The sequence below is a fragment of the Ictalurus punctatus genome, chromosome 15 (genome assembly GCF_001660625.3).
Source record: "Ictalurus punctatus breed USDA103 chromosome 15, Coco_2.0, whole genome shotgun sequence".
Classification (NCBI taxonomy): domain Eukaryota; kingdom Metazoa; phylum Chordata; class Actinopteri; order Siluriformes; family Ictaluridae; genus Ictalurus; species Ictalurus punctatus.
In genome coordinates this window covers 133,130-160,053 of record NC_030430.2, presented here as the reverse complement: position 1 = coordinate 160,053, position 26,924 = coordinate 133,130, and the positions used below count along the sequence as shown (strand labels likewise).

The following is a 26,924-nucleotide window of genomic DNA, read 5'->3' as shown; positions in this document are numbered from 1 at the left end:
GTGAATTCAGAAGTCTACACAAACATTCTGTTTCAATTTACAGAGAACTGCACTGAATCTAATGAAAAACCAATACACATCTGGTAAGTGTTTTCGTTTTCTTTGCTTAAAGTAATAAGATGACTGTGAAAACAGTAGTGTACTTTAATTACATCCATTTATGGTGAAATTACTACATTTTCGTGTCAATCCGTGTTCATTTTGACCATGAATCATGCACTATCACTTTAATTCATCGCCTGCAGCACAGCAAAAATACACATGGTGCGGAAACGATCGGTGCACCGCCACCTGCACCGCCACCTGCACCGGCACCGCACCGGCACCGCACCTGCACCTGCACCCGCACCGCACCCGCACCGGCACCTGCACCGCACCTGCACCCGCACCGGCACCTGCACCCGCACCCGCACCCTCACCGCACCTGCACCCGCACCGCATCTGTATTGTTGTAACAGGATGCAGTAATAACAGTGTAAAAGACCATATTTATTAAAATTATTAAATGGATGTCACCTTATTGGGACAATAAAGCCCTCCCTACACCTACCCCTAACCGATAAACTCATTATCATTAAACAGTCGTCAGGCACTTTATTTCCACTTTTCAAATATTTTCTTCATTTTTATTGAAAATAAATACCTTTCTGATCTGATATGTGATGGAAAAGGGAGAAGAGCGAGTTTGATAAAAGGTGGATTCAAACTTGGGTCGAATGCGTCACAACTGACTTTCAGGTGCCAAGTGTATGCAACAAACTGCCCCATTTCAGTTAATTGGTCTGAGGGAGATCTAGGACAGAGCTATATATGTGCTGGTAATCACTTATTACGCTGATAATAATTATGATTTATTGTTCTTTTGGCCTACAGTTAATTATACACACAGTTAAGTCCAAAGTAAAAGGGGGGCTCTGCTTTTCTTAGGTACAAGTAGGGCGCTCCAAGGAAAAAAATTTGGGAACAACTTAAAAGGACCATTAGTGACCCCACCCCTACCAAATGTTTTTTTTTTTCCATCCTGCCTACCTGACTGTCTCTCTCCCCTTCAAACACTTCTCCATCTTTTTTGCCAAAAAATAAGAGTGACAGTCTCTGTCAGTGCAAAAAAGAGAAAGTGGTAAAGTAAATGCCCACAGTGGCTTGAGAATCTGCATAAATGACAGCTAAAACACTTTACAAACATTACATCTCTCTATGTACAGTGGTGCTTGAAAGTTTGTGAACCCTTTAGAATTGTCTGTTTCTGCATAAGTATGACCTAAAACATCATAACATTTTCACACAAGTCCTAAAAGCAGATAAAGAGAACTCAGTTAAACAAATGAGACAAAAATATTACACTTGGTTATTTATTTATTGAGGGAAATGATCCAGTATTACATATCTGTGAGAAGTAAAAGTATGTGAAGCTTTGTTTTCAGTATGTGGTGTGAGCTCCTTGTGCAGTAATAACTGCAGATAAACGTTTGCAGTAACTGTTGATCAGTCCCGCACATCGGCTCGGAGGAGTTTTAGCCGTTCCTCAGTACAGAACAGCTTCAACTCTGGGAGGTTTCCTCACATGAACTGCTCGCTTCAGGCTCTTCCATAACATTTCTGTTGGATTAAGGTCAGGACTTTGACGATCATTCTAAAACTTTTTTCTTCTTTAACTATTCTATGGTAGAATGACTTGTGTGCTTAAGGCCGTTGTCTTGCTGCACACCAGAATTCACTGGTATAATTCAGAATTCATTGTTCCATCAGTGATGGCGAGTCATCCTAATCCATATGTAGCAAAACAGTCCCAAACCATGATACTACCAGCACCATGTTTCACAGCTGGGATACGGTTCTTGTTTTGGAATGCAGTGTTTTCCTTTCTCCAAACATAACGCTTCTCATTTAAACCAAAAATTCTACTTTATTCTTTAGGCTATCTATCCACAAAACATTTTTTCAATAAACTTCTGGCTTGTCCATGTGATCTTTAGAAAACTTTAGATGGGCAGCTTTTTGGAGAGCTTTCTCTACGCAACCCTGCCATGCACACAATTGTTGTTCAGTGTTCTCCTGATAGTGGATGGATGAACATCCATCCATCCATCTTCAACCGCTTATCCTTTTCAGGGTCATAGGGAATCCTGGAGCCTATCGCAGGGAGCATCAGGCACAAGGCGGGGTACACCCTGGACAGGGTGCCAGTCCTGGATGGAGGAACACCCGCCTCTAATTTCACCTGCGAATTAAACTGCTAATCCTGGAGGTTCACATACTTTTGCCTCTCACAGATATGTAATAGTGGATTATTTTCCTCAAGAAATAAATGTCCATGTATAATATTTTTGTCTCATTTGTTTAATTGGGTTCTCTGTCTACTTTAAGAACTTCTGATTGTGTTTTAGATCCTATTTATGCAGATCTATAGAAAATGCTAAAGGGTTCACAAACACCACTGTAACTACTGACCATGTTTTTATTTGTAATAAACATACAGGCTAACACAGCTGTGGATATAATACTTAGCAAGCTATGACAGTGAAAATAAATCAAGATGAATAAGGGTGTTCAAAATAGATTAAACCTGGATCATTTCAGGCACATGCATGCAGCTTTATCCAGATCAGTTTCTACTATGGCATCAGATGAAGTAAATGTTTAAGATTTTCTGCTCCATTAAAACTCCGTTCACTGATCGGTCCTGTGCGCTGATAGAGAAGCGCTCCCATTGGCTGCAGCCTGTAGGTATTGTAACCAATCACGAAAGTCAACACTGCGCACACACACACACACACACACACACACACACACACACACACACAGAGTTCCCACTATGCTTGTGTGTGGAATTTGCATTTATGTGCGGATCTCGCTTTCATAGCCAATGAAGTGAGATAGTTCCAAACTGGTTTTAATGAAACAAAACAGACATGACACATTGTTACATACTCATTTATTTGGATGTGCCACCAAACTCGAATCTCTGAAGATATCTCAAGCAAGTTCTGTACAGATCATTGTTGACAGCTATAACAGGTCACCAGTGAACATGAAGCCATGTTTCATGTCAGCGAAACTAACCGTGATGTTTACATGCATGACTGCCACCCAAAGAGGTGGTGTGAAATTATATATTTATAATAGATTAATGGGATGAAATTGAAGTTTTGAAGAGACCTATAATGAATAGCCACAGCTGCAGGACAGAGGTTTTTAGGAGTTGCTCACTGACATGTTCTCTACTTTGTTTTGTAAGTCAGTGTCATTGGCTTGCAGCTTCTTCTTCTTTCCTCCCTCATGTTGTTTCTTCTGCTTCTTTGACAGCTCTTGGTCAATAGGAGCTGCCTTCACAAACTTGATTATTTCTGTTAAGTCTAAATTAAAGAACCACATAAATAAATAAATAAATAAATAAATAAATAAATGAATGAATGAATGAATGGTACTGTAACATATGAGCAAGTTTATACAATCCTCACAAAATACCATTTCATCTTTCAAAATGTTTTAAAAGCTCTATGTCTGGAAAAATCTGCCAAATGTTACTTAACATTACATCACAGTCAGCAAAGGTCCTGCTCTAAAGAGTTAGTTTGAGTAATATCATTAATCTTCTTAAAATCTCCAAAAGCCTATAATAGTCAACAACAATAAAATTCATTTAAAATATACTGAGATACATTAACATGTACAGTATAAATATGATTACCTGGAGGCATGAACTCTCTGAGTGGCTCTGGAATGATTATGCCCTCTGCAGTCTGGTAGTTCTCCAGAATAGCGCAGATTACACGGGTAGTCGCACACATGGTTGCATTGAGCATGTGCACAAACTCAGCCTTGTACAAAAAAAGTTATTATTTTAGCATTTTGTACTATTATCATTATTAGTACTAACACCTTTCTTAAGGGGATTTTTCTCTAGGGAAATACCTTATCCATCATCTTCTTTGTCTGGCCATAGCGTATACGTAAGCGGCGAGCCTGATAGTCCGTGCAGTTGGAGCAAGACACCAGCTCCCTAAAAGCCTGAGATCCTGGGAACCAAGCCTCCAAATCCAGCTTCTTACTGGCTGCATAGTTTAAAGAACCTATAAAACAGGACAAATTATATTTATTATAGGTTCAAACTCACGTGCAAAACTGACAGAATGTTATATATAGTATGTATGTGTGTGTATGTGATATATATATATATTATATATATATATATATATATATATATATAAAATATATATATATATATATATATATATATATAAAGTATTTATATCAAATATGGCTAAAATGAGCATTTTAAGTGATGTTTGGAAATTAAGATTTTAATTTAACAACTTAATACTACTATAAACTCTTTTCATCGCTACCTTTGTGATTCATCACATGCGTATTTAAGTTTGTCTCAATTTCCAATTCCCAAGAAACAATAATTTAAGAAAAGAAAAAAAATGACTGACCAGAGACAATGTTAACAATGCGGTAGGGTAATCCTAGGGACTGATAGAAATCTTCTGCAGTTGTGATCATCTCATCAAACATCTCCCATGACTTGTTGTTATGAGGTGAGGCATACACAAACTGTTCAATCTGTGTAGGTATTTAGAGAGATGTTATTTTTTTTAAAAAAAGATCAATCACTAAAAGGTGAAATACTACTACTACTACAGTTTGGTAAAACTGTGTAAGTGTTGCTGAATTTATCCCAGTCAATAAGCCAAGTAAACTACGAAAACTGCTCATCTCCCACTTGATAAGCAAACTAACCTTTTCAAACTGGTGAACCCTAAATATGCCACGGGTGTCTCGGCCATGGGAACCCACTTCCTGTCTGAAGCAGGTAGAAATGCCAGCATAGCGTATGGGAAGGTCCTCCGGCTTAAGCCACTCATCTCTCAAGAAGGCTGCTATGGGCTGTTCTGAAGTGGCAATCAAATACTTCTCATCCACTGATGTATCATCAGAATGCTCACTGCTCTTCCCAATAACCTGCAAAGGTAGGGTTGAGGGAACAAAGACAGAAACTCTAAACTATGAGACTATGTATAAAATAAAATCACAAAAGGTAGGGATAGGCATGAATACTTGATTATGCAAGTGACAGCAAATGATCTATTAAACACAAAAATGTGTCAAATTAATGCTCATTTTATTTTGTAACTTTTTCAAAATTCAAATACAACTTGCACAACTGAAGTTCAGTACCAAACATCAATTTCTTGTCCCAAAAACAGGAATTCTTCCAGAAATGGAGCTACAACCCTTGCAATGCATTTTTAATTACACTAATAGTGGCATTAGGAGTGGGGACTGACGGTCTACAGTCACTACGCAGTTGACAGGTGATTATTTCCATCAGAGATCTTTGGAACCCCTTAATCTAGGCCTAAGCTATACCACAAACTAGCTAACAAAATACTGTACAATGACTCAAAGAAAGGATGCAAATCTACTACTAGAACAATGTGCCATCGCCTCACATTTAAACAGCCCATTTCCCCATTCCATCTATTCCTTTCTCTCTTGACACATAGGGATCCCCATAGAGGTCCACAAGTGCAGTGGTAAGGCCCAGGCAGGTTGCGGGGAGCACGGACATTTCAAGGACCAATGCCTCATGATGGAGGTGGGCATTGGTTCAGCCCACGATGTGCCACAAGCCTCCCCTGATCAAGTAGGTATGTATGGTATACCTGTAACTATCCAAGCGGGTATGCATCATCATCAAACCTCGATCCACCAAAGCCTGATTTAAGGTAGGGTATTGAATAGAGCATGCCAGGTGAAGGTGAAGGGTGTGTGCTTGGAGATACTAATGAATATCCACAAGTGCCCATAAATATACATTTCTGGGGCCAAATAAACAGTCTGTATCCCTCACTTTACCCATCAATTAATTCTGGGGACAAATTAGCCAGAATTTCAGGCAAGGGCTGTTTGAGGCCACATGGCAAGTCAGGGAAGCTGACTATTAGGTAAGGTGAACAGACAGGGGAGACGCATAACAAATATACCATCTCAACCTCCTAAAACCACGGAAAAACGCAGCCTCTGTTGACTTATTGACAGTTTTCTGAGAATGAGGAGCTGGGACCGTAGGTGAACCTGAAAAATGTCTATCCACCTCGGTTCCCTATGGAGACCATGCCTCACCATCCCAGAAAGCAGAATAGCTGCAATTGGTTTTCTCTGAGGTGTTTTTGCCTCTGCCTGGTCACACTGGTGTCACAGGACAGCATTGACAGTATATGACTGGTGTCATATAGACTCCCACTGGAGTGGTTGTGCACAGCTGACCATTTACCCAGAGTACAAGAAACAGGCTTTTTCAGAAAGAGCTCCATGACATGCTTGATAACACGGTAATAAAGTGACTGCACCTGGCCCGTCATCTTGGTTCCCCTCCTGGACCGGTTATGCCTGTTGTATTTTTTTTTTTTGTGTGGACTTCAGAAACCAAAGCAGCATCTAAATTTAAAGCTTATCAAATGCCATGCGCTATTGAACTGTTTAATCAGTTAGGCGCAGCTCACGTGTACTTCAACACTGTATTTAACCAAGGACTCCAATGTCCTGAGGGAAAAACAGACAAACACCCTTCTCCACTTCATTTTGGTTGCACCAATTTGTCACCATTGCATTCGGCTTGTCTGGAGCCCAGGCCACATTTCAATGACTCGTGGACAGAATCCTTCACCCTCAAAACCCATATGCTGCTGATTTTTGGACAGGGGCATGGTCTAGTGATACTTGGACATTTCTAAGAAAATGAACTAATAGAAACTGTTCAACTGCATACACTATTAGGTGATGACATTTATTATATGGCTTAAACGATTTAAAATAAATAAATAAATAAATAAATAAATAAATAAATAAATATTATATATATATTTTTAAATATCACATATTTAATTAAATATGAGATGGAAGGAGACCTCACATCGGCTTAACTCCCATCTCTCATGCATATGACCAGCAAATGTACAGAGATTCAAGAAGTTTTGTAACAGTTTTTACACACAGAAACATAACTTAATTTTAACAGGTCACTTTTTTATAGTAGAATACATTTAAAAGTAGAAACTTAATTTCATTTCATCTACTTTCACTTGAGTATTTTTGTCAGCTTACGTCCAGTGACGTAAGATTTTTACTTTTTTCTTCCTTTTTTACACCCCTGCCAATAAGCAAAATTGAAAGGTAAAAACCTTGTATAGCTCCTCGTCAAACTGGCTGAGTTGAGCAACTTCCTGCATGACCTCTTTCCGCATGAAGAAAGGTGTATAGAGGATCGTGTAATTCTTGCTGTAAAGGACCCGCAGGGCATAGTTAATCAAAGCCTGCTCCAGGAAAACTAGAGGTCCCTAATGAAAATGACAATACAACACAAAAACAATATACATTAATTGGTTATGACACATTGTGTTGCAAAATGTAAAATTTTTATAATTTTAATTTAATTAATAATTTAATTAATAATTTAATTAATTAAAATTATGCCTTAATTTGAATATGAATATTTACATTACTAATTATTCGGCAGATAATTTGTTTTAATGTATAGCTGACAAACAGTATAAAACATTAAATTATGCAAATTATGTTCTACATTATATACAAAGAACAGGGCAGCCCACCAGCTATACATTCTCAAGATCAATATTTTTGTATAATTTATTTAATTATGCATAAATTAGGTGTCATTTTTATACTCAACCTTCAAGAAATATCCTCTGCTTCCTGCAATGATGGCACCTTTCTCTCCTTCATATCCATCCACCATGACAACCAGATCCACGTGAGAGTACTTCTTCTGCACTGTGCAGTCACCCCAGGTGCGCTCAACTTTATTATCAGCATCCTAACGAAGAGCGACATTCATCAACAACCTACTGACCTGAAGTATGCTACATGTAGCAAGCAAGAGATTTCTGCTTGCTGCATGGCTAGAAAGCAGATATTCAATCCAGAAGCTCGACATTTCTGTATTATAAATTCTTTATTCTAACATTTTGACATACTCAATTTTTGATTTCCATAATCTGTAAACCGTAATCATCAAGATCAAAACAAAAAAGGCTTGAAACATTTCACTGTGTGTGTAATGAATCTACATTATATGAAACTTCCACTTTTTTAAAATTAAATTACAGAAAAAACTAACTTTTCCACGATATTCTAATTTTTTGAGATTTGAGATGCACCTGTAAAATTATACACACACAAATGTGATTGCAACTGTATTCAACCTACATTGCAAATCAAGTTTATTGTCAAAATTGACAGACTTTCAGCTGTTTGCAATGAACAAGTAGAACAAAAGCAACTGAAATGGTTCAACACGACGAATGCTTCAAGTGGTTTCCCCAAATTCTACTGAAAATTTATGATTTCTCCAGTTTCAAAATTACTCAACCCCCTCATGGCAAACATCTTTAGTACTTAGTAGAGTTCCTTTTTGCTGTTATGACCTTCTGCAAATGAGATGCAGAGCTTCTGACAGCTTTCCTGAGGAACCTCATGAGCAATGGCCTCCAGTTCAGTAATATTCTTGGGTTTGCGTGCTGCAACCGCCTTCTTCACATCCCACCAGAGATTTTCTATGGGGTTCAAGTCAGGTGACCTGTGGAATCTTCCAGGACTTCTTCTGCAACCAAGCCTTGGTGGAATTTGAGGTATGCTTGGGTTCATTGTCCTGTTGGAAGGTCCAATGATGCCAAGCTTCAGATTCCTCACAGACGGCGTGATGTTTTCTTCTAGGATTTCCTGATACTTCAGTGAATCCATCTCGCCTTCCACACGCTGCAGGTTTCCAGTGCCAGAGGATGCAGAGCAGCCCCAGAGCATCGCCGAGCCACCACCATGCTCGACTGTGGACAGAGCGTTCTTTCTTCATTCTTCTTCCTCCAGACATAACGCTGATCCATCGTGCCGAAAAGTTCCAGTTTTGTTTCATCGCTCCACAGAACAGAATCACAAAACTTCTGTGGATTATTTATATGATTTTGAGCGATCTTTTGTGCTTTTGGGTCAGTAGTGGTGAACGTCTTGGAGTTCTGGCACGGAAACCTTCTGCGTTTAGTAAATGCCTTACCGTGCTCACTGAAACCTCAGTGCCTGTTGCACCAAGTCTCGCTGCAGGTCTTTTACAGTCACTCGAGGGTTTTTCACAACCTGCCTTCTCAGAAATCTGCTTGCAGCCGTTGATAGCTTCCTTTTACTGCTCTGTCCAGGTATTTCATACATTCTCTACCCCTAGCCAGTTCATGAATTTCATGTGTTCCAGCTCAAACACACCTGGTGCAACTAATGAAGCCCTTGATTAGTTGCATCAACAGTGCTTGAGACAACACCTGTTCTGCATATCTGTGCCGTTGTGAGGGATTCTGTTCAGGGGGTGAATAATTTTGAAACTGGAGAAATCATAAGTTGCATTTTCAGTTGAATTTGGGGAAACCACTTGAAGCATTCATTGTGTCACACTATTTCAATTGCTTTTGCTTGATTTGTTCATTGTAAACAGATGAAAGTCTGTAAATTTTGACAATAAACCTGATTTGCAATTTGGGGGGGGGGGGGGATAATTTTGATTGCAACTGTACACACACACACACACACACACACACCCAGACACACACACACACACCCAGTTCCAAAAAAGTTGGAACAGTATGGAAAATGCTAATAAAGCAGAGGTGTGGTTTGTAAATGTACTTTAACTTAGATTTAAACAAAAGAAAACAAACTCAAAGGGAATTTGATGTTTTGTCTAATCAACTGCATAGTTTTTTGAAGATAAATATGTTCATTTTGAAATTAAAGCATGTTCCCAAAAAGTTGGGACATGGACAATTAGGACTAATAGTGATGTGAGAAGTTGAAATAAGAAGGTGATGTGAAACAGGTGAAGCAATCGTCTAATCATAGTATATAAGGAGCCTCCAAAAAAAGGCCCAGTCTTTCAAGAGCGAGGACGGGTCGAGTATCACCGATCTGCCAACAGATGCGTCAGCGAATAATCCAACACTTTGAGAACAACATTCCCCAAAGACAAATCGGTAGGATTTTGGGCGTTTCACCTTCTACAGTGCACAATATAATCTGCATAAGCAGAGTGCGGGTGCTAGCATGGCCTGCCTGCAGTCCTGACCTGTCTCCGATTGAGAATGTCTGGTACATTATGAAGTGCAAAATAAGATAACGAAGGCCCCTCCCAACTTTTTTGGAGCGTGATGGTCATCAGATTTGAAATGAGGGTATATTTTTAAAAAAAACAAAAAAAAGTGTGATAAATGTAGGGGTATACTTTGTGACTGATCTGTTTTTTGTTAATTAATATTATGATAATTACTACAAAATTTGTGTGTCATTTGATAGAGTGCATCACCTTTATTAATAGGCACTGTTTCAGAGGGGATCAAAGCTTAAATAATTTTTTCAAATGACTATTTGTGTAGAGATTTTATATATTACACACATACATACACACACACGCACACTTGACTGAAATGTTTCTCATTATCTTAAAAATCTTTTGATCTGAAGGTGTGAGATTAAATGTTTGAAATCAATGTTTCATGTCATCAGTGTTAAACAAAAATATAATTGTGCCAACATATTGGTTGAGAAAATGCCAAGAGAATATATTTATGAAAATTGTAGGCAAAAAGGGTTTGAAGACACAGATTTATGTTCAAACAACATTTAAAAGTGAATTTTGCATAATAGGTCCCCTTTAACATATAACTGTGTGTGTATACAGTAACAAACTGCATGTATACAGTATGTATGCATGTATGTATGCATGTATGTATGTATGCGTGCATGTATGTATGTATGTATGTATGTGTGCATGTATGTATGTGTGCTTGTATGTATGTGTGCATGTATGTATGTGTGCATGTATGTATGCGTGCATGTGTGCATGTATGTATGTGTGCATGTATGTATGTGTGCATGTATGTATGTGTGCATGTATGTATGTATGTATGTGTGCATGTGTGCATGTATGTATGTGTGCATGTATGTATGTGTGCATGTATGTATGTGTGCATGTATGTATGTGTGCTTGTATGTATGTGTGCATGTATGTATGTGTGCATGTATGTATGCGTGCATGTGTGCATGTATGTATGTGTGCATGTATGTATGTGTGCATGTATGTATGTGTGCATGTATGTATGTATGTATGTGTGCATGTGTGCATGTATGTATGTGTGCATGTATGTATGTGTGCATGTATGTATGTGTGCATGTATGTATGTGTGCATGTATGTATGTATGTGTGCGTGCATGTGTGCATGTATGTATGTATGTGTGCATGTATGTATGTATGTATGTATGTGTGCATGTATGTATGTTTGTGTGCATGTATGTATGTATGTATGTATGTATGTATGTGTGCATGTATGTATGTATGTATGTATGTGTGCATGTATGTATGCGTGCATGTATGTATGTATGTGTGCATGTATGTATGTATGTATGCGTGCATGTATGTATGTATGTGTGCATGTATGTATGTATGTATGTATGTGTGCATGTATGTATGCGTGCATGTATGTATGCGTGCATGTATGTATGTATGTGTGCATGTATGTATGTATGTATGTGTGCATGTGTGCATGTATGTATGTGTGCATGTATGTTTGTATGTATGTGTGCATGTGTGCATGCATGTATGTATGTATGTATGTATGTATGTAGTTAGGTCTGCAAATATTTGGACCGAGCCTATTTTCATAATTTCGGCTCTGTACGCCACCACAGTGGATTTAAAATTAAACAACTGAGATGCAATGGAACTGCAGACTTGTAGCTTTGATTCAAGGGGTTATCATATGAAACGTTTAGGAATTGCAACCATTTTTAGACACAATTCCCTTATTTCAGGGGCTCAAATGTAATTGGACAGATGAACATAATCATAAATAAAATGTTCATTTTTAATACTTTGTCGAGAATCCTTTGCAGGCAACGACTGCTTGAAGTCAGGAACCCATGGACATCACCAGGCGCTGGGTTTCCTAGTTTGTGATGCTTTGCCAGGTGTTTCCTGCAGCTGTCTTCAGGTGTTGCATGTTCGTGGGTCTTTCTGCCTTAAGTTTTGTCAATCGGATTGAGATCAGGTGACTGACTTGGCCATTGCAGAATATTCCACTTCTTTGCTTTTAAAAAAAACCCTGGGTTGCTTTTGCAGTATGTTTTGGGTCACTGTCCATCTGTAAAGTGAAGCACCATCCGATTAACTTCACTGAATTTGTCTGAATCTGAGAAGAGAATATATTCATATCCATTTCAGAATTCATCCCGCTGCTTCTATCTTCGGTCACATCATCAATAAACACTAGTGACCCAGTGCCAATGGAAGCCATGCTTGCCATCACACTTCCTCCTCTGTGTTTTACAGATGATGTGGTATGCTTCGGATCATGAGCTGTTCCAAGCCTTCTCCATACTTTTTTCTTCCAATCATTGTGGTACAGGTTGATCTTAGTTTCATCTGTCCAAAGAATGCTTTTCCAGAACTGGGCTGGCTTTTTTAGATCTAGTGTAATCTAGTCTTTCTGTTCTTCAGGCTTATGAATGGTTTGCACCTTGTGGTGAACCCTCCATATTTGTGCTTGTGAAGTCTTCTCTTTATGTTAGACTTGGATAAGGATATGTCTACCTCCTGGAGAGTGTTCTTCACTTGGCTGAATGTTGTGAAGGAGTTTTTCTTTACCATGGAAAGGATCCTACGATCATCTTTGTGTTGCAGCAGTCACCAGTGCGTTTATTTTTCTCAGCATGTACCAAACAGTTAATTTGGCCATTCCTAATGTTCCTGCAATCTCTCTAATGGATTAAAAAAAAAAAAAAAAAAAAAAAAAAAAAAACACTTTTGCAGCCTAAGGAGGGCCTGTTTTACTTGCATTGAGAGCTCCTTTGAACACATGCTGTAGGTTCACAGCAACAGCTTCCAAATGCAAATGCCACACCTGGAATCAACTCCTCACCTTTTACCTGCTTAATTGATGACCAAATAATTAAAAGGAATAACCCACACCTGTCCATAAACAGCTTTTGTTTCAATTGTCCAATTACTTTTGTCCCTTGAAAAAGAGGGGGCTACATATTAAAGAACTGTAATTCCTAAACGCTTCCTCCAATGTGGATGTGAATACATTTAAATTAAAGATGAGAGACTGCACCTTAGGCCCATATTCATTATTTAACTGTAACTTGAATATGTTTTGGTAAACAGCCAAAATAAAACTTGTGTCAGTGTACAAATATATATGGACCTAACTATATACTGTATGTGTATGTATAGTTGGGGCCAAAGTTTGCATACCCCTTGCAGAATCTGCTAAATCTTAATACTGTTAACAAAATAAGACGGATCATAAAAATCCCACGCTTTTTTTTTTATTTAGTTCTGTCATGAATAAGCCATTTCACATAGCCCACAAGACAATAGCTGAATTTATCAAAATAAACCCGTTCAAAAGTTTGCATACCCTTGATTCTTAATACTGCGTGTTGTTACCTGGATAACTGTGTGTATGTTTTGTGAGAGGTGTTCATGAGTCCCTTGTTTGTCCTGAGCAGTTAAACTGCCCACTGTTCTACAGAAAAATCCTCCAGGTCCTGCACATTCTTTGCTTTACCAGCATCTTCTGCATATTTAAGACCTTTCCAGCAGTGTGTATATGATGTTGAAATCCGTCTTTTCACACTGAGGATGACTGAGGGACTCGTACACGACTATTACATAAGGTGCAAACGTTCACTAATGCTCAAGAAGGCAATACCATACATTAAGAGCCAGGGGGGTGTAACAGGATGATCTGAACAGGATGATCAGTGTAAATTGTTTTTATTTTGTTTAAAGACCCCCCTCCATTTAGTACTGCCCTTCAGGAGCTAAATAAGATAGTTACACGTCTCCCAGAAGACAAAAGTAACAATTTACACTGATCATAAGACATAACCGACTTATTTGAGTCAGCACTGCCTTTCCATATTTAACAAGCAGATGCAAAGTTGGTGTAAAAATTTACCTCATCATTGCTAATGGGAACAGAGGGGTGAAGGAGGTTGCCAATCTCTCTCAGGGACTCAAAGCGCTCCACCTCCAGCTTTAACCGCTCGTCGTCTGTTTTTTTAATTGCTTCATCCACCAATGTTCGAACCTTTTTAATCTGAGTCACGGTCAGTGTCTGTTAGGGATGTAACAAACAGACAGAAATGGACAGAACACTTAGTTATAAAAATAAAATTATTATAAAAAACACTGCTGTACTGAAAGCATCTTTATAGCCTGTGTAATGGCAAGTTATGAACTGGGCAGGGGGGCATCATTACTTTATAAGTAATATATTCTATGGCCATTTACATGGGTCTGAATCTGAACAAACTGATGCTTTGCACCAAGTATGCTTAACAAACCAAAAAGAACATTTGCTTAGGAGCATGTACATGAAAGCAGGGATGCAGACGTACTTGTAAAGCCCTTCATTCGTTGATCAGAAATACGGTGATGAAAAATGTTAAACCTTATGCAAGTGTGCATAGGAAACTACAAAAATCCACCAGGCATGGAGAGAACAGCTGTTCGAAAATAAGTGAATAATCTAAGTGGTAAATATTTAATACTACACCATTTAAAACATTGTATACTGTATCCAGCATTTTCTAAAAACTATTCATCCAATATGAAGAAACCTGAGAAACTGATTTATTTGAAAAGTGTTATTTAACAAAGAAAAAACTATAATCACTGACAGGAAGATTTGTGTAATAAAAATGTTTAACACTCGTGAGAGGAGACTTCAGTGACGGGACTTCAACAGATGGGGTAAAGCTTTTCCTTTAAGGCAGTGGTCCTCAGACTGCAATAATTCAAAACCACACTCATCGCACTGATGAAGAGTCACAAAATTAGCTTTTCACCCCACTAATAAAAAAATAAGTGAAAGTGTAATGCTGTAATGTTTCCATGATAATAAAAACTCCTGAATATAATTGAGGAAGGCTTAACTATCTTTAAATTGACTTGGGAACTCCATCTGAGGAACAAGTGTTGAGAAATTCAGCTGCATTCTTGAGCCTTAGCATGCAGAGTACTCAGGTGATTAGTTTTCTTGCTTTTGATTCTTGACTGGACGAACACGCCTTACATCTATATGGGGAGGGGAACATTGGGAGAATTCTTCTGAGAAGTTTTGATTTGTGGAAGTTCGGCCAACTTCCAGACCAACTTCTCTTTCCTGATTATCAAATTCATGTTTTCAAATTGAGCAGCACTTACCTCAATGAGTGTGAAAACTACAGCACGAGATTTAAACATTTCACGACTTCAAGGTGAATATTGCCTTAAAATCTTTCAATCTTGTGCTGTAGTTTTCCATTAATATGTCAAGCATGTCACTGAGAAGCTGACACGGGGGGGTGTCAACAGCTCCTGTAACGTTCACTCTTTATAGGTTTGGAATCCAATGAAAATCACATTTGCCAACACACGAAGCAATTCCATTTTCACTGAAAACGCTTTAACAGCCACATACAGACATACAGTTCATAAACAGTGTTCTTGTTCCTTAGCATCTTGAGATTAAGCTTGATTAAATGTCAGGTAATGTAGAAAAGTCTTTCCCCCACTCATTTTTAAAGATGCAATGTTCTTCCTCTTCAGCATGTTCCGTGCTTGCCTTCACCATTTTTGTTAATGTAAAGATAACATGACAACTACTTCATTTGGATTAGTTTGGAGGGGGACGGGGGCTTACTTAATTGGTTGACAATGCTTGATGGGATGTGTGGCATAGACTTTGCTGTTAAAGAAGTCTCTGCACATTAATTTAGATAAATTTCCATCAAATTAAACTGAATAAATAGCCTACATTTTGTTAACCATCAAAGAACTGCAACTTCAAGTCAAAGAGCCACATATGGCTGGCAAACTGTGGTCTGAGGACCCCTGCTCACATATAAGAAGAATAAAACACTTCAAATCTGCCGACAGGAAAATAATTAACCACCCCATTCTGATTATTTTCTACAACAGCACACCTCCTTGTGTTTTATTCCTTACATAGTACATCCATAATGACCACAAATATAAAAACAAATTACTAATATATTAAAAATGCAATGAATATGACTAGGCATGAAGTGTTACATACATGATGTATGAATAATATTATTAAATCTGACTCACTGATAATATCTCTGCTGTGAGTGTCTCCAGGCTCTGGACCTCCTCTGGGAGGGTGTCATCATCTCCAACTGGCTCCTTCTTCTGGTCATGGTGAAAGCAAAATATGTAGAATTATAATGAAAATCCTGTTGCCATCAATATAAGTAACATATCAAGAATACGTTGCAACCATACATGTTATTAGTGTTCAACTAACGACCATTTTCATAATCTTTTAATCAGCCGATTATTTTTCGAATAATGTGATTTTTTTCAAAACCAAAATTTCAATGCAATTTTTTCATTTATTTAAAATAAAATCCACAAAGTGAGTGTTACAAATACAAACTTCAGACTAAATCTTTACATTATCTCAACCATTTACCCCATCATGTATACAATATTTATTTATGCATTGTTTTTTTTTCTAGATGCACAGAAAAGCACAGACAAGCAAACTCCAGTCCTAAATGAAAATAATAATAAATAAAAATAAAAAACACCACCACAACAACTCACTTTCAGTGCACCATACCGTTTCTGTTACTCACTGCCTTTAGGCATATTGTTTTACTCATGTTTAATTTGATCGTTCCATTTTAATTAGACATTACAGATCTTGCTTGCGCTACCACTGCTTATCACCATGTCTACATTGCACATGAGGAGCATAACGCGCCTTCTTAAAAATAAATTGCTCCAGTTACAACAAACGACAGAATTTACTCTGCAAGCATGCAAATACAGTGTATAATTAAACTTAAACTTTAAAGCTATGCGCACCGATTTCCCAATTTTCAGCAATTCACACCAAGTTACACAAGCTCGGCTTTGCAAAGTTTGCGAGTTATAATCTTATTCGTGTTATTTAATATACAGTGCTCCCATGCCTCAGAGGACTTGGGTCGCACACTTTTTCCGCTGTTACTTGACGATTATGCCTCCATATGATGGAAGTCATGTTGGGCATAAAAGGCAAAACTGACAAACAGTAAAATGAATCAATTTATTCTCGTTGACTCTGGGGTAGGGATGTCACGATCCCAAAGATCCAGTAGTCGTACCGATACCACCAAAAGTACATGATACTCAATATCAAAGTCGATACCACGGTGTGGTTTAAAAATAATAAAAAATTTAAATTTAAAATAAAATTAAAAACTCCTGGAGGACATCCTCCTCTGGCTAATACTGACAAAAGACAGAGAGAGGGATATTTTAGTTATCAAACACTGTCTGACAATGACTAATAAAACAGTGCTAAGTGCTAATAACAAGCGCTAAGGTGCAGTCCTAAATGTGTGCGCGCATGCACACACACACACACACACACACACACACACACACACACACACACACACACACCTTATACTCTGAATGCAAGCATTAGTTTAAATTCACTGATGAGGTGGCAGGATAAAAAGATTTATTAAAAGCCTGACCATGTGAGTAATTATTAGTGACATGAGGCTACATGTATCTGACAGTCCCCGGGCTGAATGGAGATGCACGGTGTCCGTTAGGAGGTATTTTATAACATCGCAATGCGTTCGCGTCGTTAACAAATAACTGTCTATCGCTAACATTACGTGGAGCATAACGTTAGCTGGTTCCACGCCACAATGCAGCTGCCTCAAACAAACATAATATAGGACCGTCTTTCAGGTGCTTCACCAAATTCCAGGTGTTTCCTCGCTTTGTTTGAAATGAACGATAGCAGCGGTTGCACACCGGAAACCAACACTACCTTTCCCCTCAACGAGCTTTCCTCTCTCTGCCTCTTAACGAGTCAGGGCGGAGCTGAACTTCTGTAGTTTTTCCCGGTTTTCTTCTTCTTTACCAATTGTGGACCGACTAAAACACTTGTGCGTAGTTGCTGCCCCCTTAAGTTCCGGAAGAATTGCAAACGCGGTAATAGGTAATTAATAAGAGTACCTATGCTACTGCAGAAAAACAAGTACCATCACGTTTTAAGAATGTTGGTACCGAAGTACTGGTTCTCATGACATCTTACGTCATATTACGTGCCTTTAATGAAAGTGGCTTATGAATGAATGAATGAATGAATGCCTTTTATTGTCACTATATACATGTACAATGAAATTAAGAGCCACTCCTTTTTGTTCCGTGCAACATGTACATTCAATAACCAAGAAGAATAAACAGATAAATAAACAAGATAAATAAACAAGATATACAAGATATTGTGGCGGATGGGGGAGGTACTATGAAATGCACAGTTTTGAGACACTATATACATATGCTGTGAACTCAGTACATGTGTTTGTTTATCATGGTAATAGCTTTCGGGAAGAAACTATTCTTAAATCTACTAGTCCTTGTTTTGATGCACCTGTAACGTCTCCCTGAGGGCAACAGATTGAACAGATCAAAGCCAGGGTGAGAGCTGTCCTTAATGATGGTTTTTCCTCTGCTGAGGCAACGGGAAGTGTAAATATCCATCAGGGAGGGGAGAGGGCAGCCAATGATCTTCTGTGCTGCTCTTACTGCTCTCTGAAGCCTCTCCCTGTCTGCTGCGGTGCAGCTACCGTACCACACCGTGATACAGTATGTCAGCAGGCTCTCGAAGGACGAGCGGTAGAAGATCAGCAGCAGATTGGGGTCCAGATTGTACTTCCTGAGAACCCTCAGAAAGTGTAGCCGCGTTTGAGCCTTCTTGATGACCGCTGTGATGTTGTCCGTCCAGGAGATGTCTGCAGAGATAAGGACGCCAAGAAACCGGACGGTGTGGACCTTCTCCACACACTCACCATTAATGAAGAGGGGGGCCAGCTCCGTGTTGTGTTTTCTGAAGTCTACAATGAGTTCCTTGGTTTTCTTGGTGTTTAGAGTCAGATTGTTCTTTGAACACCAGGCTGCCAAGTTTAGGACTTCCTCTCTGTAGGCTGCCTCCTCTCCTTTTGAGATAAGTCCGACCACTGTGGTGTCGTCAGCAAACTTGATGATAAGATTATTGTTGTAGACTGGTCTACAGTCATATGTGTAGAGACAGTACAGGAGGGGGCTCAACACACAGCCCTGTGGAGAACCTGTGCTCAACGTGCGAGTGGAGGAGAGGTGGGGCCCGAGTCTCACTGTCTGGGACCGGTTGGTGAGAAAGTCCTTTATCCAGGCACACGTGAGGCGGGGGAGGCCAAGGGTGACCAATTTGGTGACGAGAATGTCTGGAATTATTGTATTAAAAGCCGAACTGTAATCCACAAAAAGCATCCGGACGTAGCTCTGTTGCTGCTCTAGATGTCTCAACACGTAGTGGACAGCTACGGCTATAGCATCCTCTGTGGATCTGTTTGCGCGATAAGCAAACTGAAAAGGATCGACATCTGGGGGGAGGTAGTCCCTGATGTGCTGAAGAACCAATCTCTCAAAGCACTTCATGATAACTGGAGTGAGGGCCACAGGACGATAATCATTCAGGCTAGTGGTGGGCGACTTCTTTGACACTGGAATGATTGTGGCTGATTTTAGGCAGGACGGGATGACTGCTTGGGCCAGGGAGAGATTGAAAATTCTGGTAAAGATGTGGGCAAGCTGGTGGGCACATGATCTGAGCACGTTACCAGGTACACCGTCTGGGCCAGCAGCCTTCCTGGGGTTCACTGCCAGAAACATCCGTCTAACATCGTGTTCCCTCGCAGTAAGTAGAGTGGTGCAGGAACCAGAAGGGGATGGAGGCAGGGCTGGACTGGTACGGGGGTCAGATGAGGGTGGAGGTGGGGCTGGAGCAGATGAGTGCTGTTGTTGTGATGTTTCAAAGCGAGCAATGAAGCAATTTAGCTCTTCTGCCAGAATCGCACTCAGGTCTCCTGTTGTCGCCTCACGGCCTCTGTAGTTCGTGATGTTCTGTATGCCCTGCCACACCTCCCGTTTATTTTTGCTGGACAGGTGGGACTCTATGCTCCTCTTATAGACCGCCTTTGCTTCCTTAATACCACCTTTCAGATTGGCACGAGCAGCTCTGTACAGAGCTCTATTACCAGACCTGAAGGCAGCGTCGCGGGCTTTGAGGAGTGTGACCTGTTTGGTCATCCATGGTTTCTGGTTTTGGAAAACCCGGATGTTTTTTCCCACAGTCACATTTCCGATACAGAACTTGATGTAGTCCAGTACCGTTCCTGTTAATGTTTCTAGCTCTTGATGTTCAAACAAATCCCAGTCTGTCTGTTCGAAGCAGTCCTGTAGTTTGCAGAATGCATCATCAGGCCAGGTGGTAACAGTCTTTATAGTGGTCGTGACACTGCGTCTGAGGGGGGTGTAGGCAGGGGAGAGCAGGAGGGAGAGATGGTCTGATTGGCCGAGGTGGGGGAGAGGTATGGCTCTATACGCGTGCTTAATGTTGGAGTAAACATGATCCAGAGTGTTCACCCCTCTAGTAAAACACTTAACATGCTGATAGAATTTCGGGAATACAGTCTTCAAGTTCGCCTTATTAAAGTCTCCTGCAATTATGTGAACACCGTCAGGGTAAGCCCGCTGCTGTTCGTTTATGGTGTTCAACAGGAGAGAGAGCGCCGTGTTCACATTGGCGTTGGGTGGAATATACACAGCCGTGATAATCACTACTGTTAGCTCTCTGGGTAGAAAAAAGGTCCGACATCTTACAGACATGTACTCGAGTTCAGGGGAACAATGTTTATCTATCATTGTTCCGTTGTTACACCAATTCTCATGCACATACATACAGAGCCCCCCCCCTCTGCTCTTACCGGAGTCCTCAGTCCTGTCCCAGCGAAGCATAGTACGACCTGCTAGCTGCATGCTAGCATCGGGTATCCTCGGATGAAGCCAGGTTTCAGTGATAATCAAAACACAGCAGTCACGAACATAGCGATTTCCAGCTAGTTGTAATTCCAAGTTGTCGATTTTATTCACTAGGGATCTGGCATTGGAGAGAAACAGGCTCGGTAAAGGTGGCTTGTGTGGTTGTTTTCTTAGCCTTAGCATAATACCGGACCTTTTGCTTCCTCTCCCTCCTCCTTGTGCGCCGCCTTCTGGACCCGACAACAATCCACGGAGAGCCCGGCAATCTCATTATGTCGTCTGGGATGTTGTGCGTGTGATGAAACATTCTCGAAATAGGTATGCGGTGTTGGTCCCCAATATCCATAAGGTTCTGACTTGTATAGCAGATGTTCGTGGAACCGATAATGCTCAAACAAGTAATAAAGAAATAATACAAAAACAACAAAAGAGAGCTCTGGAAAGGAGAGCCGTGAGCCGCAGCAACTGTGTGCGCTGCCATTTATACTTCCGGTTAGTAAAAAAAAACTACTAGTGTTCCATTTGAGATGATACTACCCTTCTAAAATTCATACACTAGACCAGGGGTGTCCAATCTTACCCGCAAAGTGCCGGTGTGGGTGCAGGTCAAACAGGAGCCACACCTGATTCCACCCGTTTAATCAGTTGATCTTGAGCTTTCAGTAGAATCAGGTGTGGCTTCTGCTTGGTTGGAATGAAAACCTGCTCCCACACCGGCCCTTTGCGGATAAGATCGAACACCTCCGCTCTAGACTGTGGAGTACATAGTATTTCATTTGGGACACAACTTTGGTGTGTACTTTGCCATTTTTCCGATGCGTGTTTTCAGAACAGAAGTAACAAGATAAAACTGAAGAATAAATAAAAAGAAAACTGAAATAAATAAATTCTTATTTTATAAAATAAGACTGTTTACAATTGGCCCTTTTAACACTTGACATTTTCACAAAGCAGCTTTATAATGAGTCTTTATTGATCACATGTACATTACAGCACAGTGAAATTCTTTTACTCCAGCATGTCAGGAAGTTGGGGTCAGAGTGCAGGGTCAGCCATGATACAGCGCTCCTGGAGCAGAGTGTATTAAGGGCCTTGCTCAAGGGCCCAACAGTGGCAGCTTGGCAGTGGCTTGAACCCCCGACCTTCTGATTAATAACCCACATCCTTAACCACCAAGCCACCACTGCCCCTAATGTTTACAGAAGTAACCATTTAATAGACAACTACATGGTGTTCAAATTCTTTGCTTGGTTTCCCCCATGAGGCACATTGTTTTTACAACTTTTCAAGTAGAATTGGCTTGGCCTGGCCTGAGAGACATTGTGTTTTTATATACAGCAAAAAATAAAATAAATAAAATAAATACAAAACTGTCTGACTGATGACATGGTTTCAATTCAATGCCCGTAGAGAGATTTGGTGTATATGTTTTGTGTCGTTGATTGGCTCACCTTATCGGCCAGATAAAAGAAATACTGGCTGATTGCCAATCATATTTAGGCAAAAAAAGTGGCTGATTTCAAACTATTCCCAGTAAATTCTCCTATGCTTATAAACATTTTGGATTGTAACAAAGTTAAGATATGATGCAGAACATGCAATGTTTTAAACATTTATGAGCAAATTATAAGAAAAATTGTTTTATTAAAACTAAAACTCTTCAATCTCTGGAACTTGTACCTTCATTTTCTCACCAACAGATTTGCTGCATAAATTCTTTGCCTTGTTAAGGTTGTCTGCAATGAAGCGACCTGGAAGAAAAAGAAGATATTTCATATGGTACATGTTGGTTCATTACGGGTTTAGTGACTTGGAAGGGTTCTTATTTGTCCTGAACTTTACATCTCTGAGAAAGAAAGAAACAAAGAAAGGCAATGATCATACAGATGACTAGTGAAACTTTGCCTAAAAAATTGCAATACAGCAGGTATTCTTATTATTTATTCTGTAAATAATTTACACACAAAGGTTGGTTCCGAGCCACACTTTTGCTATTGCTGGGTCAGCCTTTACTTTTCATGACACAGTAGATTTACTGTCTTCTCTGTGAAAACCTTAAATAAACACTTCAGCATTTGAAAATGGAAAGAAATCAATTTTGTGCCAAGCTGCTGCAAATGACTTTAAAGTCAACAGATTTCACCCTTTCAGATGTTTGAAGACACGTAACAAATACGAACACTTTAAAAGCATTTAAAACCATTTTAAGTAATTATTGATTTGCTATGCCACTACATTTAATCTACATTTACATCTAATTGGGAATCAGGTAAAGTATTAGACTACAGATGAAACTGTGAGCAGTGACCAGCAGCAAATCCTACGAGCACTACACCACAAACACTACATCTACATTACACACACACACACACACACACACACACACACACACACACACACCCGTGTCGTCCATTCAGAGGGATTGCATCAGACTGGTTCTAGAGCGGTGATGACGTCATACTGGGACAAGAACACTTCCTACACAATGTACACGTGTCTTTGATCAAGTAACCTTGTAATAGTAGCGGAAGTGCAGTGTAACCAAGTAAATCTAATTAGGAAAAATTAACAATATAGGACTGCTAACAGGCTAAATCGGTGTTGCTGCGAATCTGACCAGTCAAATAAACGGTTAGCATGCTAGCCTGGAACATCTTAACAGTTAATTATAAACACCCAACAATAATTTATCATTCATTCGCAACCATTTTCATGAAGCACATACACCACCTGTCATACTGTATACACCACCTGTCATTATACTGTAACTATCTTACAACTAAAAACATTGTAACTAATTCTCGATACCGTATGGGGATGTAGCATCGACTAGCTCTGTTAGCAAGTAACCGCAACACTCACATTTCCGCCATTCCTTATCTGCTTCAACGAGTTTATCCACCAAGGACACATCTTTAAACCTTTTCCGTTGCGTCTCTCTCACAATTTCTGGATCGCCGCCTTTATCTGTCCGGAACAGGTCTAGGTCAAGAACCATGATGCCGCGCTGCTTGTGTACACAGACGGTGTTAGGAAAGCGAGCACACAGGACTCCGCAGTGGAGGGGACTGATTCAGTCCGCCCTGTCAGCCACGGGCTGGTTTACAAATGACGTACTCCTTCACATTTAGTGCACTATATCGGGCGAAGGAGCCGTTATTCCATACCCTATGTAGTACACTTATATAGGCTGTAGGGACTCTAATAAAGTCGGCGTGACGTTGAATGTTCGCTATTGGCGGATATGAGGACATTAAGGGACCGTCTCTAAAGTTACATACTACATTGTTAAACACGTTTCTAACTTCACTAGCATATGAAGGGAATGACTTACAGTCATATAACCAACTGTAAAGTGTTTATCTAGGTGTCAGGTATGACACACACCTTTAGATATGTGATATTTACAGACCCCCCCCCCCCCCCCCCCCCTTTGGAGTGGCATATTGCTTGGTTACCTGAGCAGATTCTCCAAAAAGAATAGTAAAGCAATAAAAACAAGGGAAACAAATTGCCATGTGGAGCAGTGGTTCTCAATAGTGAAGAATCACATGTTACGCAGAAAAAGGTTCCTGCGGCCTGCAGATTTCATTACAAAGATGTTTAACTCTCTGCAAGGAAGGTACACACAGCATCAGATGATGCATAATCCTGATAGTCTGTCTCAAGGAACATCTCCAAAGCAACAGACCATTGACCAACAAGAAGAGCAATGGGCCAAGAGATCACAAACTCAAAGACCAGCAAAGCATCGTTCAAAGTATTTTGATCCACCAGAAGCAGTGCCCCCACCAAAAAGACACAAGACAGAGCAAACATCTGAGGATCATTCAGAGGACACATCAGCCCACTTATTATGCAGTTCTCGATCATGTCATAAAGCTTTTTTTCACATTAACTCATACCACCTTTTATATTATATTCAAATATCCCATTGCAGATCCAAGCTCTGTGGTCTAAGAAAGCATGCGAGATAGTCATTGCCGTCACATAGTCAAAGGACAAAAAAAGGTCTTATATCCTGCATCATTCAGAGCTGAAAACACTCCAGACACATAAATGGCAGGTGGGGGAGGCAAGAAAAATGATTCATACCTTTGGGAAATGCATTGCTCTTATGACAATTGAAAAATAATCTGTGAACATAGAGGTGAAAAACATATTTAAAAAAATATTAAAACATATTAACTTACGTAAAAATGACAATGTTAAGCCATTGTTGAGTATATTGAATCAATGTTAATGAAACACTGGATGAGGTAACTATAATTTATTTTTTATCTTTTGTTCTTAGACAATCCAGTGCTATTTTCAAGTGGTGGTGAATAATTTTTATACTAGATCACTACACAGCAAGTGTTATACTTCATGGAGAACGAGATGCAGTACGGAGAAGCAGTCTCTCAAAGTATAAGATTATATTTATCTTTAATTATCTTTAATAATTGAATTGAATTGAATTTTATTTGTATAGCGCTTTTAACAATGGACATTGTCTCAAAGCAGCTTTACAGAAACAAACACAGCATACAGATTTTAAGTGTGTGAATTTATCCATAATAGTTTAAGAGAGTTACATAACAATGAAATGTCATAAGTGTTTTATTTTATTACATTTTTAAAATTTCAGGTGGACTTTGATGACTATGAGGGAATGATAAGTTTCCTGAATGTCAACGGGAATCATTGAATATTTTTGGTGAACACATTTTATAGTCCTTTTTTAATATACATGAGACACTGTTATATTACTTTCTTCTATAGAGAATGTTCATAATTTGGTTGGCTTGAAAAATCACATTGAATAAATGTTCAGATGAGCACGGACTATTCAAACACCAACCATCAAAACTCAAATATAAACTAACCCGTGCTGCGGGGGTTTCCTCCGGGTACTCCGGCTTCCTCCCCCAGTCCTAAGACATGCATGGTAGGCTGATCGGCGTGTCCAAAGTGTCCGTAGTGTATGAATGGGTGTGTGAGTGTGTATGTGATTGTGCCCTGTGATGGACTGGCACCCTGTCCAGGGTGTCCCCCGCCTTGTGCCCCATGCTCCCTGGGATAGACTCCAGGTTTCCCATGACCCTGAAAAGGATAAAGCGGTATAGAAGATGGATGGATGGATGGATGGATGGACTAACCCATACAAGGCCATATGCTTTTCACTGTGTCTACACCACACACAAGAGTCTTTAATAGTTAAATGTATGAATGAATGAATTCATCCATCCATCCATCCATAATTTTAACTTTCAGACGAGACTTTTTCAAATCAACCTCAAATGTTTTCTACAAAACTTTGTTTTGTAGTTTCATTCTAGTTTCATCTATTTTTATCTTGCACAATATCTCCATGCAGCATCCAGCCAGGTGTTTGTTGTAGACCCAGCAGGACATGATGAAGAAGCAAAATCCATGCATGCAGCCACTAGATTTCAGTAATATTTTTAGCTTGTTATAAAGTGTACTTACAAAGATGGGTTACAAATTAGAAAGAAAGCATGACTGTGTGAAGAGGCCCACTTCTTTTTGATGTGTTTTCTTGTCACGGGGTATTGAACGGTGAATTATATGCTGTGTCCTTGTGTCCTTTTCTATCACCGGATCTTTAGTAAATTAAACAAAAAATTAGATTTAGGACCAAACTGTCAGCGCTCTCCAGTATCATCTCGAAAATGTAAAAATTTAGAAATATATTTTGAAAAAATGACGTTCTATCCCTCCTGTTGGTGTTCCAGAGGCTTGGCATAGCTCTTGCAGATCTCTCGATCGTTAATGATTATTTTCCTAAGAATAAAATGACAGGCTTTGAGTCTTTTACATTGTGTAAGTATACTAGTCTTCTCATAAGGTTTTTTTTTAAATGCTGTCAAATCCTTACAATAATTTTACTTATTAACTTTTACTATAAGTAGCAAGCCATTCACAATAATTGTTAAGTGTAAAGTGAGTGAGATATTTAAAGACAATAATTACC

The 26,924-nt window shown here is 39.5% G+C and overlaps 1 protein-coding gene across 1 annotated transcript; it reads right to left on the bottom strand.

The window, feature by feature from the left end:
* Nucleotides 1-2,918: 2,918 nt before the first annotated feature.
* On the bottom strand, nucleotides 2,919-24,083 carry sars1 (seryl-tRNA synthetase 1). Its single transcript, XM_017487980.3, has 11 exons — nucleotides 23,810-24,083; nucleotides 22,628-22,698; nucleotides 16,187-16,267; nucleotides 14,028-14,186; nucleotides 7,700-7,843; nucleotides 7,191-7,346; nucleotides 4,747-4,968; nucleotides 4,440-4,569; nucleotides 3,916-4,073; nucleotides 3,692-3,821; nucleotides 2,919-3,356 (listed from the first exon to the last, which is right to left on the bottom strand). The coding sequence occupies exons 1-11, from the start codon at nucleotides 23,943-23,945 to the stop codon at nucleotides 3,196-3,198; spliced, it is 1,548 nt and encodes a 515-aa protein (XP_017343469.1). The 5' UTR covers nucleotides 23,946-24,083; the 3' UTR covers nucleotides 2,919-3,195.
* Nucleotides 24,084-26,924: the final 2,841 nt, after the last annotated feature.

Bases quoted from the DNA above. Each gene is read 5' to 3' on its own strand.
- sars1 (XM_017487980.3), bottom strand. From the start codon at position 23,945: ATGGTTCTTGACCTAGACCTGTTCCGGACAGATAAAGGCGGCGATCCA. The intron at 7,347-7,699 runs GTTGAGTATAAA...CATTTTCATTAG, and splicing joins GCAGAGGATATTTCTTGAAG to GGACCTCTAGTTTTCCTGGA. The intron at 4,969-7,190 runs GTTTTTACCTTT...CTACCTTTGCAG, and splicing joins TTGACGAGGAGCTATACAAG to GTTATTGGGAAGAGCAGTGA.